Here is a 22,262-nt window from a genome sequence, read left to right on the forward strand (position 1 = left end):
GAACACATCGCGGGATACGAGCCAATCAACCGCCGCGCTTATTCCAGTTCTATGATACGAACGAAACCGGCAGCACCCTGCTTCACCTTCACCGCAGGAGTCAGGACGGCATCAGAACAGCATCCGAGCTGCACCGACAGCCTGCTTACACACCGCCCGCCAGCCTCAGTGTAGTTCCCTAATGGCAACGGAGGACAAAGGAAAAACGGCGGCGCCTTTCCCGGAAACGGGATCCCTCTCAGCAACGCACAGCAATCTGAACAATAATAACAACAACAATAATAAAAACAAAGACAACGAGGGAAGCGAAGGAGCCACAACAGCCACATCTGCTGCTGTTGAATCCGGCGGGCCTGAAAATATCATAGGAAACGGTTCAGCTGTTAATATTACCGGAGGCAATAACGGCAAATGGGTCCGTCTCAACGTCGGGGGGACGGTGTTTCTAACGACACGACAAACGCTGCTGAAGGAGCAGACTTCATTTCTGTACCGACTGTGTCAGCAGCAGGATTTACATTCAGACACGGTAAGACAGCAGCGAGTGGTGTTAGTGTAGGAGTGTATGATGCACTGAAGGGGCTTCAGTCAGATGGATGCACACGTGCTGCCCTGCTCATTAACGCGGACCCCCGGTGTGTGTACAGTTGAGCTGCGTCGCAGTTATTAGCCAGGAATATCTATATTACTCCACGATGCATTTATCAGATAATGTGGCCCACCTGAAGCTGAGCTTGTACAGAGGGAAGTTGGATCATCCGCACATCCTCTCTGGCCTGGGTTGTATTTCATAAAATTAAATTTTACATTTAGATATTTTAGATAGATCTACATTTAGATAATAACTTTACTTGTTTAATATTTGTATATTAAATAATAATATTAATGATGAAAGCATAATTTTTAACTTTTGAAATATATTTTTTAATCAGAATATTTTAAAGGTTATTCATTATTTAATCATAATTAAAATGTCAAAATTAACATTCTGTCATCATTTACTCACCCTCATGTCATTCCAAACCTGTATGCATTTCTTTCAAAAAAGGAAGATATGTGACCCTGGACCACAATTTTTTTTTAATTTTTTTAATGGCAAATATTATTAGGATACAAAGATTACATTTCTTACTGTAAATATATCAAAACGTCATTTTTGATTAGTAGTATGCATTGCTAAGGACTTCATTTGGACAACTCTAAAGGCGATTTCTCAATATTTAGATTTTTTGCACCTTCACATTGCAGGTATTCAAATAGTTGTATCTCAGCCAATTATTGTCCTAATAAACCAAGGAAATATATATAATCTCAATTTCAAATAATTTACTATTGAGACCATATTTTGAAGAATCTTGGAGACCAGATATGTTATAGGATACTTAATTTTTTGTTAAATAAGCAAAGTGAAAGGAAGCCTACCATCATCCAGATATGATAGAACTGATCTGTCAGAATGTAGAGCACATGACAGAAGTTCCAGTGGGATCAAAGCAAATATCACCATACGCCAACTCTTGTGTGCAGGGGGTCTTATCCCTGACCCACTGCAATAAAATGTTTTCTTCTGGATGCAAATGTTAATATATTATGTAATTTCCTTTTTTAAAGCTTTTATCTTTGACTCTCCAAATCTTGAATATTTCGTTACAGCCTTGGTGCAAACTATATCATCAGCACAACAAATTGAGTAAATGGTATTTGACTGATTCCACAGCAGCACTAGATCTGCATCAACTAACTTCGCCTACTTAAGTCTGTGTACAACCTGACGATCCTTTTATTAGAATAATTTGAGAATGTACCAAAGAGCAACTCGATTAATGCTTTAAACATAGAGCATTTCCTGTTGGCAGATGTCTTTATGTGTCTGCTCGGAAGGCCCAAATCTAATAAACCTAGATGTATTTCTAATTGGATGCCAAATGTAATTTTTCAATATTTCCAGTCTGCAATAAGGTATCTATTTTGGTTTTACATTTTATGTTTTTCTTTGTGATTTTGGGGAAATGTTGTGAGCTTTACCCATATTCAGTATTTTATTTTGTAGCTCCCGTTTACTCTCTTAATCCTACAGCACTAAGGCATACAAAAAGTATTTGACTTAACAGATGGTACTCTGCCTTCACAGTATCATCCCCTCCCAAGCTATCCTCTTATATTCCCACTTATTCCACACTCAAAGTACCTCCGTCCCCACAGTAAGTGACGAGGCACAGACGGTCTCCCATCACAGCTCAGTTATTACTGGCCGCTGTGGTGTTTTGTGCTCTCTCACTGCTCATGACACTCTTCTAATGAGATTAGAGTCATGGCACCTTGAAGACTCCCAGCCGGGCACAAAAATATCTATGGAGGCTTCTCTGTTCTATTCCTGGCCTGGTCGGTTCTTCACTGCTAGTTTACATGCATTTAAAGAGTTCAAGTTTCTAGAATCATTGCGTTGAGCCAGAAAATGGTTTGTAATTGAGAAATTCTAATTGGAAAGTCTGTCATGATTTTCTCACCCTTGTGTCGTTCCAAAACGGTATGACTTTGTTTTTTCTTTAGAACATAAAAGAAGATATTTGAAGAATGTTGGTAATCAAACGGTTTTGGATCCCATTGACTTAAATTGTTTTGTGTGTGTGTGTGTGTGTGTGTTTTCGTCTACACAATGGAAGAAAACCATTCTTCAAAATATCTTCTTTAATGTTCCACAGAAGAAAGAAAGACTCATGATTTGGGAATGAAATGAGGGTGAGTAAATGATGACAGAATTTTCATTCCTGGGTGGACTACCCCTTTAAGACTTATATTATTAGGTATTTCCCCTACATCTTGAATGAGAATGTGCTTTTAACATAAGCCAGAATTGATTAAGTTCGAATAGTTTTTTCAGCTTTCTCGTAGAATGCTGTGTGGCTTTACGTGGCACAGGTTATTATGCAGTTCTGTTTTGAAATTAATAAGCTCTTTGTTTGCCTACCAGGTATTTCCCATGGGATGCAGCTAGTTTCCCATCAGGACCTGGTTCTTATACTTCCTTGTTCAACTGCAGAGTTAAATGTCAATGCAAGATGAGCACGGATAGATGAATTAGAAATCAGAAGGCTGAATCCTTTGCATTTAAGCCATATACCGTAGAATTATGTAAATCCCCTGTGCGTTCTCTTGTTCTTGTGAAATCCCGAGCGGGGGGGACAGCTTGTCTCTTCTGACGCACTGCAGGAGTCATGCGCAGGTGTTGTCATGCCTGCTGTCAAGTCTAGTCATGTCTAATGTGAGGCTGTCTGCTGCACTTGCTGTTTCGAAAATGCCATTTGTGTGTGCATGTGCAAATGATGTTCTGTGCTACGTTTGTCTGTGAGATTTTATGGAGCGAATGGAAATATTTAGATGCCTTTTCAACTCTGTATGCCGTTCGTGTCCATGACATGAATCTAGAGTGAGTCATGCTGGGCCCAAAATGAATGGAAGGTGAAAAAGAATATTTCATACACGCAACTGTATTTTACATTATTTATTTTAAACTATACAATACTGTTCAATAAAAATACTTTTATCAAGGTCACATTAAATTGATCAGAAGTGACAGTAAAGAAATGTATAACTTTACAAAATATTTTTATTTCAATTATGCAATTATATCAGTGCTCAAGATATATTCTTGTTGTTATCAATTATATCAATTATGTTTTCAGCATTGATAATAACAAGAATATATCTTGAGCACTAATCAGTTTATCAGAATGATTTCTGAAGGAACACTCGACAATGAATACTGCTGAAAATTCAGCTTAACCATGACCGAAATATATACATTCAAATACATTCAAATAAGTCAATTATTTTAAATGGTAATAATGTCATAAAATAGTACTGTTTTTATTGTATTTTTGATCAAATTTATGCAGGCTTGGTGAGCATAAGAGACAAGTACTTAAAATAGTTTTTCTTGCCAAAGCCAGTTTTTTTTGCTGTATGATAAATACCTTTTTCTGTAGGTATGTTGTTCATGTTGTGAATCTGCAGTAAGTTATCCCATGCTTTCTTTCTCTATTATAGTACTTTTATAACATTGCAGTGCATTTTCAGTCTTGCCAACATCATCTTCTTTCTTTTTACCCTTTTCACCCTTGTGTGCTTCTGTGCACTTCCTTTTTCTCATGTTGCTGTGTGGGTTTCGAGTACTCATGCCCTTGGCTCTGTTGTGTAATGTTCTCTGTAGGGCATGTTGTAGCCTACATGATGTCCTGCTCTTGCTAGAGCTGTGCCGAGCTCTTAAGGTTAATTCATTGCAGAGAGGAGACCCTCAGCAATTCTGGGACAAATACTGTGGCCATGCTAATGTGACCTGTGCTCACTGCCACATGCCCTTTCTTTTAATGTTGTTTTCTCGCTTGTGCCAAGTCACATTTTTATGCCCTGGGGTTATGTACTGTTCAGAGCATCCTGTTAGTGTTGGGCGATATGCTACATTTTCATATCGTCCTATCGTCAACCTATGAGTCCGCCGATACACAATATTATCATGCTTCTAATCTATTTAGTAATTTATTTACTTGGTTTCATTGCCGGAAAGTGACCCAACTCCAGCGTCAGACTAAAAGCAGCCAAATGTTTTTAATATGACTGTATTTGTATTTAACATGATACCAAATCGTAAAGTACTAATTTTAATGCTTACATTTCCTCAGTTATTCTCAGTCTAGTTTATGCACTTTAAAAACACTCCCATTTATAATCAGTGAATCTACAATATATGATGAATAAATCTCTTCGGGTGTGTCTCAATCAGCTCCCTTGCTCCCGAGCTCGTGAATCAGTAGATCATGAACACAAATTCAGCCTCTACAGCGCCAACGGACAACATAGTAGAACATTATCATCACTGGAATTAATAAACAATAGGCAGTCTAGGGGACCAATAAAATTTTTATTAGTGCTGGACAACGATTACAATTTTTAATCCCGATTAATCACAATGAATCGCATTATGCACAAAACTAATAAGGCAATCAAAGGTAGTGTATTGTGCACTTTTTTCATTTAAAATTACTGCTATATGAACAAAAGTGTAATGACATTTGGTTTGCAAACACTCAAATAAGGTGCTTTTTTTACAGTAGTATTCCTTTAACACAGTAGCAGTTAGAATATTTATTGTAAATCTTAACTTATAACATTAATGTAATTCAATAAAACAAGTTATTTGTCACTGCCAGGACATATATTCTATAGTTTGTTATAGAATAACGAGTTATGCAATATATTTTCTTAAAGGGCTGTGTGTTACCGTGTCCCATACGACTCAAAATAATAAACCACAAAGTTTACAAAACGAGCGCTTCTCTGCTGTCTTCACATGCTATCCAAGTATAAATTGGGATTAAGCCTAAATAATTTGATCGGGAGAATCCCCCTCCTGTGACCCATGATATGTCTGTATGTGTATTCAGAGCCAGTAACCAATGGACTTTCATAATAATAAGAAAAACTGTGATAAAATAATTATCGACGTTAGTCAATTAATGCGTTAATGAAATGATAACTTATCCAGCCCTAATTTTTTTTTTTTTATTCTCTTTAAACATATTCTGTAATACGTTCTTACAATATTTCAGCTGAATGTTAATTATAAATGTTAATTAAATGTGTTTGTTACCTGTAGATAAAGATAACATGTAGAAAGAGAAAAAAACATATATTAAGCGTGCAGAATAACATAAGCGGACTTTGAACGATTTATTGCCACTTTGAACGACTTCATAATTGTGGCATACATAATTGTAATCACAATTAGAAATTAGATTAATTCTGCAGCCCTAGTATAAAAAGCATCTAGCTATTTGTACTTAGTTTACATAGTATCGACCGTTAAGAAAATAAATAAGATATTTTCACATGCAAAGAAATGATAGAGTAATCAAATTGAATTGTGAAACCAGTGTCGATTCACACCTCTATTGTTAACATGATACTATGTCTTTCGGCACAACCCACATCCTGTACATCCGTTAAACAGCTTCAGCACTGATTCAATGCTACATTTACATAGGGAATTTCCTAACAGTCACCACATTATTAAATATTAACAATATCTAATATTAAATAGTAAAATGATAAACGCATCATGATTAAGCAATATGAATTTATTTTAAAATAATATTAGGCCTACATATTTGATTAAATGAAATTTATACATTTACATGGCACATAATGAAACAACTAATCAATAAGAGAGCTGTGATCTGTTTTTGTAGGATGAAACTGGTGCTTATGTGATTGACCGAGACCCAACCTATTTTGGGCCCATCCTCAACTATCTGCGACATGGGAAGCTGGTTTATAACAAGGAGCTGGCAGAAGAAGGTCTGTTATTTAACTTTCTTGATATTTTTTATTATTTTATTTTTATATTTTCAGTTTAAAATTTTTTTTCTATTTAGTGTATTACTTCCTTTTATTTCCGTTTTAGTTATTTTTATTACATTCATTTAGTTGCCATGACAAAATTTCACATTATTATTTAAGGTTTATCATGTATTATTTCTATTTACTTTTATTTCAAATGATTTTTTTTATTTATACTTAGTTAACAGCACTATTAGATTTAATTGTACATTCTCATTTCCACTATTTTTTATTTAGATTTTCCTTGCCTTCATCTAATGCTAATACTTAAAAAAACACTAATAATTGAAAAACGCTGTTGAATATAATATTTTGCAAATCTAAAAATAAATATGTTTTTTTTACTGTATGTTATAATGTAGTGATGCAATTTACAATAATTCATTTTAGTTTTAAGTGTTTTACTTTTAATTTATTTGGAATTTCAATATTGGAGCATATATAGTCGAAACAACTGTAACCACATCCAAGTTCAGTTTTTAAAGCAAAGTGTGTCTGTGCCTTCAGGTGTCTTGGAGGAGGCAGAATTCTACAACATCACACCGCTGATTAAATTAATCAAAGAGAGGATTCTTGAGCGAGACTCCAAGGCCACACAGGTAATGAGCAGGGCTTTTATCATTCCTCCATGTCGAAATAAAATAGCATTTTATTTTCATTAGTATCCATTTTTTCAGCTTCTTCACTTTCTTAGCACTGTATTTCTGTCCATCTCAGTTTCTACTGTACATTGATGACTGTATTTGTGTGCTTATGCAACAGCCATCAGTTTCCCACCCACACTTGCTTTTCTTGCTTTTCTTGTTTTCTTCTACTTCCCACCACATTCCTTTTTTTACACTTCACCAATCTTCACCCTCTCTCTCTGTCTTTTATACAGCAGGTACCACCAAAGCACGTGTACCGGGTGTTGCAGTGTCAGGAAGAGGAGCTGACCCAGATGGTTTCCACCATGTCGGACGGCTGGAAGTTTGAGCAGGTCAGCGTGCGCGCCTGCCGAAAACCCCGCCCCGGACTGCTCTGGACTGTGGGTTGGACTGACACGGAGTCGATTTCCCTTCCCCTGATCCTAATGCTCCCAGTGTCCAATTCTCCCCTCAGATTCAGAGTCCAGTGATGTAGCTAAAGTGTGAAATTAAACTTTTTTACATTTGCATTCAACTGGATTTAACATGGTCAGTTGCACCAAACCCTCTTTTTTTTGTAAAATGTCAAATTATATGATATTATTCTGGCTTTGTCAAGATGTAGTTTTACATATCCCCACTGATATTGTGCACATAAGACATGAGGAAAACTACATGTTTTGAAGTAATAAGGCTGATTTAGCATCCATCACATACCAATCATATGTGTTTCTTAAAGGGACAGTTCACCCAAAAATGAAAGTTGGTAATTTTACTCCATGTCATACTGTTCTAATCCTACATGCAAATTTTTTTTTCTGTGGTAGACAAAATGATTTTGGTGGAACATTTGTAACCGAACAACATTGGTGCCTATTTCCATAAGATGAACAAATACAAACTAACAGATATTTCTCAAAATATACTTTTGTGCTGTACAGAAGAAAGAAAGTCATACAGGTTTGGAATGACATGAGCAATAGTCAATTATGACAGAATGTTCAACTTTGGGGCAAACTATCCTCTTTCAATGCAGTGCTCATGATGTGAGACACTGAAAAACAGCATGAGACATGATGCAACATCCAAAAACTGCATATGTACATAGACAAACATTTAAAAGGTTCAACATTTAAATATATCAATGCTAAGTAAGGGATGGACATCCAGCCAGCATTGATTTTTTCGATAACAGCCGGCTGGATGTACATTATCCTGCTTATTTAAACTTTATAATAGTTAGACATGAAATATTGATTAGAGTTTAAATACTTGAACACAAAGCTTCCATCAAGTAAAAAATGTTCCCAGCAAGCGCATTTCAATGACTGCAGTTACCTGGAAGAGCCTGTGTTATTAGCCTTAACCGGTTGTTATCGTCACTATCAACAAACTAAACTCCTATCTGAGAAGTTGTCCACTAAAAATGTTGCTTTAAAGCACAGGCAAAAAAAAACAAAAACATTTGAGCTAAATTAAACTCAAAAGAAAACTCGGTAAACCTCATCAATAGACTAATCAGTTGGTGGAAGACTAACTAAGGTTGACCAACCTGACCGGTCTCTAATGAAAGCAATGAAGATGTTTTTGGTACAGCTGACCAGGCATTGGATCCATCTTGATGTTTTCCTTTATTTTCTTACCCCTTTCCTCTAATCTCAAGTAAGTGTCTTAATGAAAGCCCTCTCTCTCTTTTTCTTGGCTGTTCCTTGCTTTTCAAGATGGTGAACATTGGCTCATCTTACAGCTATGGAACAGAGGACCAGGCTGAATTTCTCTGTGTGGTGTCAAAAGAGCTGCATACCTCGGGTGGAGGTTTGGGGACAGAGCAGAGCCACAAGACTAAGGTTGGAGCACCTACAGACAAATAAACTAATTTTACACTCTCTGTGCCTGCTCACAAACACTAAAGCACAGTGACTAATTCCTCAAAAACATGCTTACAACATACAAAATCTGCATCTCTTCATCTCATTCCACATCAAAAGCCTTTATGCATTCGCACACCCACTCTTCAAATATTCATAATAGTTTTTTATTTTTTTTTGCTGTCATCATCTGTTGTGCTGCGATCCCTCCGGTTTCTGTTCACCCTGTTGTCCACTCATAACACAACTAGACCTCGGACACACAGGAGGAAGATGGAGCGAGGGAGGAAGAGGAGGAGGAGGCAGTGGGAGAGAGAAATGCCACCCCCAATGAGTGGATTAGAGATTAGCAGAAACTTGTGTCAAAGGAATTGGTGAGGCAATCCCATCATGTTGGTTGTATTAGTGGTAGATGTACAGAATTTGAGTAGTCGGAGGGTTTCGGTAAACTGCATTTCAGTGCACCAAATTAAACAATCACAAAGAAAAAACAATAGGACTAAATTAAATTAAAAAAGCCCTCTTATATGAGCCTTTTATGAGAACGGTGCACTAAAGTGAAATACCCTTCACCTCCTAGCAACTCCCAAGCATGACTTTCCCTCATAAGTAACGATTACACTAAAAACAATTCATAAGTGTGCAAACAAACTGTTGTGCACCTTGAATAAATATAGCTTTAAAATTGGATTTGGGACTCCTTAATATGGGATCCCTTAATTTTTAATACAGCATTTGTTCCATAAATTGCCATTGAATCACTTCCATCTCAATCCATATCCACAACTTCAGCAAAAATGATCTTTGTATTACATGGAATTTACAAGGAGGCATATTTTACATGCTACACTATTCATATCAGAAATGATAAGTGATTATGTACTACTATAGACATACACTGCTGTTCAAAAGATTGGGGTCTGTTATATCTTTTGTTTTGTTTTTAGAATTCTCTTATGATCACCAAAGACTGCATTTATTTGATCAAAAATACAGCAAAAACTGTAATCTTGTGAAGTATTATTGCAGTTTGAAATGTATTACAGTTTGTAAAGTTTAAAAAAAATTGGAGTTTTACAAATATTAGACCTTTTTGGTGCAAAAATTTTTTTAAACTTTATTTTTAATTTAATTAACTGAAACTATATTTCATTAACATTTAGTACATTTTAAAATGGAATTTATTCCTGTGATGTGAAGCACAGATTTCAGCATCATTACTCCAGTCTTCAGTGCCACATGATCCTTCAGAAATCATTCTGATTTGCACATTTGATGCTCAAATATTTCTTCTTATTAAAGGCCCCGTTTTTTGTGCTTTTTTGAAGCTTTGTATTTACAGTGTGCAATATAACGTGTTCATGTTTCGCGTATAAAAAAACAGTGTTTTTCACTTAATTCACCTATCTGTATACCGCAGTTTTCACTGTCATAAAAACGGGCTGATGTCTTCCTTGTTCTATGAAGTCCCTCCTTCAGAAATATGTAACGAGTTCTGAATTTGTTGTGATTCGACACCAGCTTAGCGCACGCTGCCCTCCCGGAAACGCGATTGGGCTAGTTTTGAAGCAAGAAGCAAGTGGGCAGGAGCATGTGCTGGAGATGTACTTATAATCACAGGAGCGTTTTTACTGACGAGATGCGCATAAAAATCGCATTAGATTTTTTTGCACAGCCCTACCATCTAGTTAACAAAGCTAAACAGCGTTGTCCTTTGTGTAATAAGTTACAGAAATTGTTAAATGCACCAACTTAAATAATAAAATACACTTACCGGTTGTCCATAAACAACGCCTTCTCCAGACAAAGAGGGAACTGCTCCATCTTTCAAGAATAATCTTTGTGCTAATCCGGCATTAAACTGATTGAGACTGAGGAAGTCCTCAGCAGGCTGTCATCAGCAAAATGTGCTGCACATAGTTTTACATGTGGATTATAATTTTTGGGAACCGAGTTAAACATAAATTGTAACCATTAATCTCCAAGTAAAGTGCCCTGGGAAGCCCAAACAAAGATGATTGAAAATAACAGCGTTTCAACGACATGCTCTTCAAACGCTGCTCTTCCTCTTCTGCGTCAGAGTGCAAAAATACCACGCCCTCTCGAGGCTGTAGACGGTATTGTTTTCTCTTGGTTCATTTCTCTTGGTTCATGTCAAATTAATTTTTGATAAATAAGTCGCACCTGACTATAAGTCTCAGAACCAACCAAACTATGAAAAAAAGTGCGACTTATAGTCCGGAAAATACAGTAGTCCAAACAGGTCGTTCATTGTAGGCGAATTGCATTAAATAAAATATTTCGCTTGGCATTGAACTTTGAGCTTTAGAATTTTACAGATATTATTTATACTCTAACAACAACATTACACGCTAACTAAAGTTTAAAACATGGGATCACGAAGAACGGGACCTGTAATATTGAAAATAGTTGTGCTGCTAAATATTTTTGTGGATACTGTGATCATTTTTTTCAGGAGAGTTAGAACAGCATTTATTTAAAATCTCTTGTAACACTGTCACTTTAGGTTAATTTGATGCATAATTTCTGAATATGATATAATTCATTTATGAAAAAAAAAAGAAGATGTTATTGACTACAATGCTTATGTATATAATGCCTTTTCCAACTCTCTTGCAGCTGTTCCAGATCCATGGGTCCCGGATGTAGGATACAAAGAATTTTATTTTTCTAGATCTCCATTTCATCATGTGTTCATGATGCAGTTTTTATAACCATACTTTTTTAGATTTGTTGACTTGAACAACGGGTATTAGCGGGAGACAAGAACTTCACATCCAGCAGCAAAAAATGTCATTGTTTTAAATTGAAATGTTTCTGAAAACAAAAGTCACCTAAGGTATTAAAGAAAGACTTACAGCTACTATCTTAGTACATGACCCGTTACCAAAGAGTGCAACGTAGTTATGGGATCCAACTTCAGTAAATATAATGCATTTAAACAAAAAGTAAAGAATTAAGTCTGGTTTAGTCAGGAAATACATTGTCATCAATGATGGAAATACTGTGTGGATATGAGAAAGTAATCACTTTTTTAGTATTTAGAGTTTAGGTTTTGCACATATTGCAGAAGAAGAGTGGCTCTGCTACATGAATAGGTCACGTCCTGTTCCATTTAGCATCAGCTGTGGGTAAAGTGCCAGCACTGTCAACCTGGCAGACCACCAGCAGTGCACTTCAGACCCATTTACAGTCTGCGGCAGTTCATTTTGATAGTCGTTGGCGCCAGCTAGAAGGTCAGGGTATCATTAAAGGTCACTGGGATATTGCGGTTCTGGTCATGTTTGAATACTGTATATGGATTCTTAATAGGTCCTGGTTTCAGTTTATTTAAAATGAAGTTCAGATAATGTGCTGGAATATGATACTGTCACTTGCTAATGTGTTTTGTGTGAAGGCTAGGTTTCTTCCAAAGGAACAGTCAAAATCGTTCAAATAAACATGCTTCAATTCAACAAATGATCAAGCACCTTTTGCTCCCTTTAGCTTACAGCTGTGGGCTGTTTGCATGCCTAAGCTTCTTTATTATTAAATATGCTTAATTTTCTTGCACAAATTTGCAAATATACAGTGCCCCCAAAATATGTTTGGACACTTAAGCCACAGTTAAACATGGAGGAACATTGTAATGGATGATTCCATTATATAGCAAACCAAGTTGCTGATAGAACAAGCACAATCCTTTAGCAAAACATAACCATGTGAAACTGGTTTCAAATATCGTATATCAGGGCTCCAGAAAAAAACAAAAAAACAAAACAATTAAGGAGCTATTGATGTTGTACTGTGATAAAGCAATAAGCCCCAAGAACCTGTGGTTTACAGTGAATTCATAACAGCGGAGGAGCATTGTTAGGTACGAGTGCCTAAAGCCCCCTTTAGCTGTTATAAATTCTCTGTAAATCACAATTTGTTTTACCGCTGTAAAAACTTCACGGGCTCATTGCTTTTAGAAAATGGTTATTCCATATATGTAACAAGGTTTCATAAAATAAAACAAAGCTAATACAATGTAATGATATTAATAAAAAATATTCTTCCACCAAACAGTGTAGTTCCTCAGAAACTGTTGTGGTTACAGTAAAGTGGTTCCCGAGCAACACACCAAAACAAATAGGTGAATGCCTGTTGACTAGAGTAATTTACAAAAGCTTTGAAAGTGGCTCAACTAATCAGAATCAAGGACCAGAACTATCAGTTTTATTAGCTATCTTTTAAAATAGCCTACCTTTTGTACTATAGTAATGAAGCAAAAGATATGATGGTTTCGTGTGCCGCTTGAACTAAGGCACTAAAGCGATTGCTTATGCTGCATTAAATGTATACTACATTTTGGAGAATATGAGCTGAACGCTGGCTGCTTACGCTCTTCTGTGTCAGCCACACCACAAAGATAAGCAGTTTTCTTTCAAATCAAAGTGTAAATACAAGTACTGCTACTGTGCTGCTAACACAGAAGAGCGTACACAGCCAGCGTTCAGCTCATATTCTCCAATGGCGCTACGTTGAGGTGGTGATAAGCTGACTACATTTTTGGTCTCAGTCTGGAGCCCTATAAATAAATAAATATATATATATACACACACACACAATGTATATATGCTAAAAATAGCTTTGAGACCAGTTTAAATGTTTTTTTCTGAGAAAGGGTCATGCTTCATTTGTTTGCAGATTCCACTTGGTTTGATATTTCCAATTTAATGCATTAAAATTAATTTTTAAATGTGATTTAAGTGTTTAGAAACTAAATTTGGATGGTTAAAAGGATTTTTTCCCCCATGTTTGATTATGGCATTATCATTGTCTTTTTTTTAAACATTTAATTTGTTTGTAATCGCAACAAGACCTATTATTATTATTATTATTATTATTATTATAACTGCATTTATACAGAGGAAAGAGGTGTTTGCAAACACATTTTGTAGCTCTGTGCATTACTGGGTCAATTCGTTCTTATTCTGTCCCCATTTCCTAGCACTGTGTTCCAGAACTGTGAGCAGAATTGTTTCTAGACACAGAATAGTGAGGAGATGAGATGTTAAACTCGAACTGTTTAGACTGATGTGTCAGTGCTGTACACTATAGTAATATCTTTACAACTGAACTGGTGGCTTGAACAAATGTTATCACTGCATTGAATTTCAGAAGTATGTTTTATTTTTCACGTTTATTTTGTATATGTTAATAGCATCCTTTTATATGGCCTTTTTTATAATCATACTTTGCCATTCATCTGTATTTATTTTAGTCTAATAATTGTCAGATTATGTTTCTTTGTCAGGGCACAGGTAATGTTATGGTTTATATTGAATTTTATTCTGTAGACACAATGCTAATTTAATTTTTTTAATGCCTTTGTTACATATATTATACCATAATTCCTCTCTGAGCTCTCACATTATATTTATTTATTAAATATGGGATGAGCTTATTAATTAATTTTTATTGGTGTTAAAATGAATTGAGTTTTATTTCATTTTTTTCTTTATACGTACACTTTAGATGTATAATTATGAACTGTAATTCATACATATTGCATAATTCATAAGTTTTGATTAGCATTGAAAGCACATCTGTCTGTTTAAATGAACCCTCAATTGAAGAAAATGTTTAGTGATAATTACTAATGGCTTTCTAAACTTGGAACCAGGAGAAAGACCCTTAGTACTGTAGTGTATGTATGCCAAAGAAAATTAGATTAATGTTTGTCTCTTCAACTAAAAGAATATCTTTTAGCCCAGAAAACAATCATGAATTAGATGTCCAAACAGCATTGTTGTGTAAATAGTTATCAAAATGATTGAAATAAAGTTTAGAGTTTCTTTTTCAAAAAACATTTCAGCTGTGTCTGAAGCGTTAATCCAGTTTATTATAATATTTACATGAAAATGAAATATCTCATGTATGAAACATACTGTTACACTCACATGCTCCATGCACAGTTTAATATCGCCACACGGTTAAACGTATTAATGCAATTGCATTTGAAGTTTAGCTTATTGCTGTCAGATCAGTTTAAGAAAGACAAGTTTTTTGGAAAGAAGAATATTGAATCTAATTTCTACAACACTTGAACTAATAATGTTAGATAACTCTAATAATAAATCCAAATATACAGTATTTACATTTTATAAATTTACAGTGAAATCCAGTTACAGTTTTGGTTTCGGTCTAGATGTACATGTGGTAGTGTTGAATTTACAGGTATGTGCTAAAACTGTCACCGGTGGCCAGGTGGAGATACTCCGGCTGCTCTGTGCAATCCATCTCCGCTTCCACACAGAGCTTCCTGTGACGTGCTGAAAGGGTCTTTCGCTTCCACAAGCTGGAGGGCCGCTTATCCAGACACGTCTTTATCATTTGAGACAAGTCCTGCTGCAGATTCTGAAAGTTTTCCCTGAGAGAAAAGAGTTCACAATAATGAAATCGAAGTAATGAATTCAGAGTCGAGTTATGAGGATTGATACAAGATCCTAAAATCTTAAACTCACGCTGTTGGAGGTGTTGGCAGATTGTAATTTTGCCCTGTAACTCCCGTCAACCAGTATGTTGTTTCTTTCCCTTTACCCTGTAGAGTATATGAGAACCAGTGCTGTTATTGTAAAACAAACTATTTCTTTTCGAAATGAAAATATAAAAAAGCTAATTCAAACTATTAAGAAATATTATAGTGTATAAATACAGAAATGTGAGAGACAATGATCATACACACCTTTAAGTAAGTTTCTCCTCTCTTTTCATACTCAAACTTGCAGTCTGTGCGCTGGAGAATGTTGATAGTGGACTGACTCGCATGGATTCGTAGTGCTGGGGTGAAAAGATCAATGTAGAATAAAATACAGAATAGCAGTAGAGGGATTTCTCACAATGCTTTGGTTAGGGAAAGATTGAGAGCAGATGTACAGTACCACTCAAAAGTTTGCTAAAGTTTATTTAAGTCAAAACTAGCTTCTATCATCTTTCTTTCAAACTTTTGTGAGATTAATTCATTGGAAAATGTCTGCCCCTTTGTACCTCTGCTTGCCATTGTAATGAAATGGGGATCGCAATCTTGCCAATCGTTCAATTTTAGAAACCTACATAGAGTTTGCCCAGCACAACCACTACCATCACAATCCTAAAGAGCAGCAGTGCTGTATAAATACATTTCTATTTGTACATTACATTTGTGTTACATGTAAATGAACATTCACAGTTGCTTGTTGTGGAAGAGCAAAAGGAAGAGATGTGTAAGAATGTGTGGTAGTGTTGTAAGAGAAAGACAACGGATGAATAAATGAATAAGCGATGGTGACATTTCAGTTTACATGTAACAAATTTCTACAAAATAAAAATCTTCATTTCCTTTTTTTGTGTACTACAGTGTTGACTTTTCCCAATACAATTTTACCTACTGTTGAAATATGTAACAAATTTATAACAAATAGGCCTTTGACCATGGTGAAAAAAACATTTTGACCAGTGTGGCTCACACAATGACTACATTTTCTATTTTAATATACTTAATATACTTAATATACTTAATATATTTTCCTGTGATGGCAAAGCTTAGTTTTCACCAGCCATTACTCCAGTCCTCAGTGTCCCGTGATCCTTCAGACATCATTCTGATATCCTGATTTGATGTTTATCTTTTATTATCAGTGCTGAAAACAGTTGTGCTGCTTGATATATTTGTGGAAACCAGGATTCTTTGATGAATAGAACGTTCAAAATAACGGCATTTATTTAAGAGAAGCACTACTCACGTAGACCTGTGGACTCCATACGAGATGCTGTGTTCACAGTGTCTCCAAACAGGCAATATCTGGGCATTTTAATTCCAACTACACCAGCAGCACAGGGCCCTGTGTGCATTAGATAGTATGGAATATTTTCATTTAGTCGTTCTTAATTCGCTTTTAAAAGGAATCCTTGTTTACATACATTATGTGCAGGAAATATAGTGTAAAAGAGTATAAGATGTATGAAGCAAGACTTTTCTGGGTCAGTGATGACTACTTCATTGAGATCTTTTGTCTTACACTAACCCTTATATTTTAACACATTTTCTTTGCTGCTGTGCCTTTAAGAAATGCCCTCTGCAGTACTGGAAAACTTTCAATTATTAGTTTATAAAAACAGAGTACTATAAATTGCTGGCCGCTACCTGAATGCACACCGATGCGGATCCACATGGGTATCCCAGGCAGATGCTGTAACTGAAATGTGCCCAAGAAGGACAGGATGTCCAGCGCCATGCAGCAGATATCCTTTGCATGCCTGTTCCCATTGCGTCGAGGAAGACCAGACACCACCATGTATGCGTCGCCAATCGTCTCCACCTGACAGAGATACACACACATGTCACTTTGGAATTAGTGGATTACCAGTACCATAGTGAACAATACCCACCGTTCATCTTTCTGACATACCTTATAGACGTCGTGATTGTCAAGGATGCTGTCGAAGTTTTTGTAGATGTCATTGAGCATGTCCACCACTTCCATGGGTGTGCTGAAGTGGCATAGTGTGGTGAAACCCACAATATCACTGAAGTAAATGGTAACCTCGTCAAAGAGCTCAGGTTCCACTTTTCCCGTTTCCTTTAGAGAGCGCACAACAGGCCTGAAACATTGAGAGTTAATGATTTGATTAATTAGCAGGCAGTAATTATATTCAAGTCTACACACTTGTGTCTAAATAACAATAAAACACTAAAAAATGAGTTTAGACTGCAATGTTACTGATATATTGTTATGCATCGCTAATAAGACTCTGCAGTGTTTTTCTGTTGGTTGTGTTCAGACCCTGGCAGAAGCATGAAGTTCAGGCAGTCCGCTCGGTCTCTCTCAGCCTTGTACAGAGCTGTGCGTTCCTCAACCAGCCGCTCCAGGTTACGGGAATACATCTGCAGCCGGCGGATCAGGTTCTCCATGTAGCTCTCATGTTCCTGGTTGTCCAGACTATTCGAAATCAAATCAGGAAATAGATGGTCCTCATACAGTCAAATGTGTTTATTTCAATGTTCTATGTGGTTACAATCTCAACAAAAGCATATAAAGGTGACCTGACAATCTTCCATAGAGTGTTTTCTATCTTTTTGAAATCTGGTCTTCTGTCTGGGTCTTCGTCCCAACAATTTTTGATCAGCATGCACACCTGGAGAAATAGATTACAGAGAACCAAGTAATATGAGATCAATTCTTACCTGACGTAGCTAGAAAAACTTGTGTTATGGAGTAGATGACTTGCATATCTTTTATCAAGATCAAAATTGATATAGTATAAAGGAAAATGGGTAACACTTCACAATAAGTTTTTCAGTTGATAGTTCATTAGTTAACCACATTAATTAGCATGAAGTAAGAATAAACAATACTTTTATAATGTTAATCTCAACATTTACAAATACATTTTTAAGATCATTAACAATTGATGCATTGCGAACTAGCATGAAAATATTTATTAACTAACAAACAATGTTAATAAATTATGTAATAATATATTGCTCATTATTAATGTTAGCTGATGCAAATATGTTCCTGTTATCCTTATTCGGTCCTTCCTGTGCCTGTCCTTGTCATGTGAATTCAGTCCCAGCCATTTCCTTTTTTAGTTCATTTGCTCCCAGGTGTGTCCCATTGGTGTCTGTATTTAAAGATTTCCCAGTCCCTTGTTCTGTCTGCTGTTAAATGTCATGCTTCTAGTGTCATACCTAAGTTCCTGACTGTTTACTTTTTGTTGATTGTGAAATTAAACTCCAAGAATGAATTCTCCTCGTGCAGTGTGACAATTGTAAAGTGCTACCCATGTTACAATTTTTCCAACCATTTTTAAACATGGTAACCCAACAACTTCTTCATCTCATTTATTGTTCCTGTGTTGGGAGAATGTTCACTTCTAAAAGCACAACTATTCCAAGCAAGCTTTCAAATAATATAATCGTGATCATAAAAGCTGAATTCTTATGGCACATTTTTAACAGCGGGCTATAACATGTCAACTACCTGTATGTTTTGGCTGCCTTTCATAACTGCTATATTTGTACTAATGACAGCCAAATAATCTGTGTATGAGTCAAACATATGAATAGATACAGACACTCATACCTCTTGTTCTCTCTCACTAGTGTTCTCGAAGTTTAGATCAGGTCTGAAGAAAGAGGATGTCATACTAGGGAACTGCACTCTGGCCAGTTTCTCTGGTAAAAAAATAAAATATAAAATGGATCCGTAAAAAGGATTGTTCAAAAGCGTAAACTATTTTAAATCTGTCTGAATGTATTCTGTTAAACATATACTACCAGTAAAAAGGATTAGAAAATTAATGACTTAATCATCTTAAAAAATATTAAACAAAATACTTTTCAGATATTTTGCTTGCTTTATTCAACTCACAATACTGCCCACACTACTGTTTGGAATGCTGAACATTAGTCTGGTAAAGTTCAGTTCAGGAAAAAGAAAATAGAAATTAGTAGTGAAATCAGTCTTGATGTTTCCTATCTGATCTTTGGATATCTTACCCATCTATTGCATAATTAGCAGATATATCTAATTTGTTATTTGCTAGTGATATTTGATCTTCGGGAAAGTTTTGTTCCACTGTGAAAATGACATTGCTGAGAAAAGTTCTATGTCACCTAGGCTTCTTCATGCATTGACACCAATTAAACGACAGTATAGTAAGGGGAACCTGAATGTAGCAGCATTCAGAAGAAGAACATCTAGATCACTCCAGAAGATATAAAGTTAGAGGAAAAGAGAGGCTATGAGGAATCTCTTGTTGAACTGGAAAATATTGGCAGATTTCTCCATTGCAAAAGAACCACTGATGATTCAGGTAGATGAGCCTGAATACCAAAATTCACTTGCTGAAGTAAAAATATTTCCACATACTTCAACCACAGCAGAAAAGCAAGCAAAACTTGCTTTGTCGGACACCAGCAGTGCACACATTTACATTTACATTTAGTCATTTAGCAGATGCTTTTATCCAAAGCGACTTACAAATGAGGACAATGGAAGCAATCAAAAACAACAAAAGAGCAATGATATATAAGTGCTATAACAAGTCTCAGTCAACTTAAACGCAGTACACGAAGCAAGGGCTTTTAAATAATATAATTAATAAAAAGAAAACAGAAAGAATAGAAAAATAATTGAGTACGCTAGTGTTAGAGTCTTTTGGGAATTGTATAATAAATGGAAAGAAAAATAGAATAGAATAGATAGAATAAAAAAAGAATAGAAAGCTAGTAAGATTATTCTTTTTAAGAATAGAATTAGAATAGTGAGTGCTAAAGTTAGAAGGACAAATAAAGTTGGAAGAGATGTGTTTTAAGCTGATTCTTGAAGATGGCTAAGGACTCCAGGTCATTCCAACAGTGCACATAAGTCTAAACTAACAAATTTAGGTAAATGGGTGCAGAGCCAGTGGTGGTTTTGTCAGCAAATATCAATGCCTTGAATTTTATGTGAGCAGCTATTGGTAGCCAGTGCAAATTGATAAACAGAGGTGCGACATGTATTCTTTTCAGCTCATTAAAAATGTATCTTACTGCCGCTTTTGGATTAATTGTAAAGGTTTGATAGAACTGGCTGGAAGACCTGCCAAGAGGGCATTGCAATAGTCCAGCCTGGACAAGAGCTTGAACAAAGAGTTGTGAAGCATGTTCTGAAGGGCTTGATCAAGAAGACAATTAGTAGGATAATTAGAAAGGATGAGATTGGAGACATCTGCCTCAGAGAGTGAAGAGAAGGATGTGAATGAGTGTATGTTTACTGGTGAGATGTGCTTGACGGATTGTGGTGTAGAAAATTGCACTGATGTTTTTAATTTTTTTAACGAAAAATGTGGCAAAGTAATCAGCTATTAGAGTTGATGCAGGAGGGTGAGGAGGAGGACAAAGGAGCAAGGGAAATATTTTAAAAAGCATGTGAGATGAACTGTTAATTTTGTTATGATAGTATGTCCTTTTAGCAGTTGAGACATTAGCAGAGAAGGAAGAGAGGAGTGACTGATACACATTAAGGTCAGTAGTGTTTTTGGATTTGCGCCACACCCTTTCAGCAGCTCTAAGCTTAGAACAATGTTCGCATAGAACATCAGATAACCAAGGGGCAGAAGGGGTGTTATTGGCTGACCTGGAAGACAAGGGGCAAACAGTGTCTAAACAAGATGTAAGAGTGGAGCAGAAAGTATCAGTAGCACTGTTAGCCTTTCCCTTGATGGGGAAAGGAAGCAAAGATGAAACCATAGCAGATAGCCGTGAGGGTGAGAGTGAGAGTAGCTTACGTCGAAAGATGACATGTGGATGGGTAAGTGATGTGTCAGGGACCATGTTGAGGTTAAGACAACAAAAAATAATACCAAGTACAATACAATAATACACAATACCAAGGCAGATGAAGAGACAATAAAGAAGGAAAGAGGTTGAAGATGAAACTCCTAAAAAACAAGAAAGAAAGAGTGAAATGATCGTAGAAGCAGATCTGAGACAAGAAAAAGAAGAGAAAAAGACTGAATATGCAACTTCACCACCTGAAAAACCAAAGCTTGCTCAGATAGAGTCAGGTAGTGCAAAATAATACATACGAATAAAAGAAAGTGAAAGACAAAGCCCAAAATTCAAGGAAGTTTCAAGGAAACAAAATAAAAGCTAAAAAGATAGAGCAGACAGCAAATATTATTTCACCACCAGCAAAGAGGAAAATTTGAGACATACAGGAGCCTGAATGCAGCAGCAAAATCAGCTGAAATATTGCTTTCCTTTTATTCATAAGGTTGCTGCAGAGAAAGAGAAGATGAAAACTAGATAGTAAAGTTTGTGGTCAAACTTTAAGTTGGCTTGAAAAAGCCTAGCCATAAAGTTTGAAGTAGTTTTAAAAGCTTAAAGTTTGAGGGCTTTCAGTTTTAACTAACTTAAAGTAGTTTGAAAGTTTTGAAGACAATAGAACCTATCAGAATTTTTTTTTTATAAATAGACAGATAGATAGATAAATAGATAAGAAATTTTATACTAGCATGTTGCTACCATAATTAGTAAGCGATTGGTATGTTGCTAGCATGATTAACAATTTGCTAGCACGTCACTACCATGTTTCCAGCATGATTAGCTAGTTGCTATCATGTCACTAGTATGATTAGCAAGTGACTAGCATGTTGATAGCATGTTTAACAAGTGACTAGCATGTTACTAGCAAGTGCCTAGCATGTCTCTAGCATGTTGTTAGCATGACCAGCAAGTGACTAACATGTTACTTACATGACTAGCAAGTGCCTAGCATGTCTCTAGCATGTTGTTAGGATGATTAACAAGTTACTAGCATGTTATTAGCATGATAAGCAAGTGACTAGCATGTAATTA

The 22,262-nt window shown here is 35.9% G+C and overlaps 2 protein-coding genes across 5 annotated transcripts in view; one reads left to right on the forward strand and one right to left on the reverse strand.

Moving 5' to 3' along the window:
* On the forward strand, nt 1-14,951 carry kctd17 (potassium channel tetramerization domain containing 17). Of its 4 annotated transcripts, none has more exons than XM_052571131.1 (7): nt 1-529; nt 6,246-6,354; nt 6,904-6,995; nt 7,277-7,423; nt 8,744-8,869; nt 9,142-9,264; nt 11,531-14,951. In XM_052571131.1, exons 1-6 carry the CDS (start codon nt 182-184, stop codon nt 9,238-9,240), a joined length of 921 nt encoding a protein of 306 aa, XP_052427091.1. In that variant the 5' UTR covers nt 1-181; the 3' UTR covers nt 9,241-9,264; nt 11,531-14,951. The 4 variants fall into 4 exon arrangements, with proteins under 4 accessions (XP_052427091.1, XP_052427093.1, XP_052427092.1 ...); XM_052571132.1 differs by having other exon boundaries at nt 2-529; nt 7,277-7,375; XM_052571133.1 differs by lacking the exon at nt 9,142-9,264.
* gucy2cb (guanylate cyclase 2Cb) overlaps nt 14,757-22,262 on the reverse strand; it is a 19,489-nt gene continuing 11,983 nt past the window's right edge. Inside the window, exons 19-27 of the mRNA XM_052571130.1 lie at nt 19,003-19,094; nt 17,961-18,052; nt 17,701-17,856; nt 17,326-17,518; nt 17,061-17,235; nt 16,660-16,758; nt 15,624-15,718; nt 15,403-15,479; nt 14,757-15,308 (exon numbers count right to left, since the gene is read on the reverse strand). Of these exons, the coding sequence (XP_052427090.1) occupies nt 15,110-15,308; nt 15,403-15,479; nt 15,624-15,718; nt 16,660-16,758; nt 17,061-17,235; nt 17,326-17,518; nt 17,701-17,856; nt 17,961-18,052; nt 19,003-19,094 (1,178 nt within the window). The 3' untranslated portion in view covers nt 14,757-15,109. The remainder of the gene's footprint in view (nt 15,309-15,402; nt 15,480-15,623; nt 15,719-16,659; nt 16,759-17,060; nt 17,236-17,325; nt 17,519-17,700; nt 17,857-17,960; nt 18,053-19,002; nt 19,095-22,262) is intronic.

The sequence above is a fragment of the Carassius gibelio genome, chromosome B12, assembly GCF_023724105.1.
Source record: "Carassius gibelio isolate Cgi1373 ecotype wild population from Czech Republic chromosome B12, carGib1.2-hapl.c, whole genome shotgun sequence".
NCBI lineage: Eukaryota > Metazoa > Chordata > Actinopteri > Cypriniformes > Cyprinidae > Carassius > Carassius gibelio.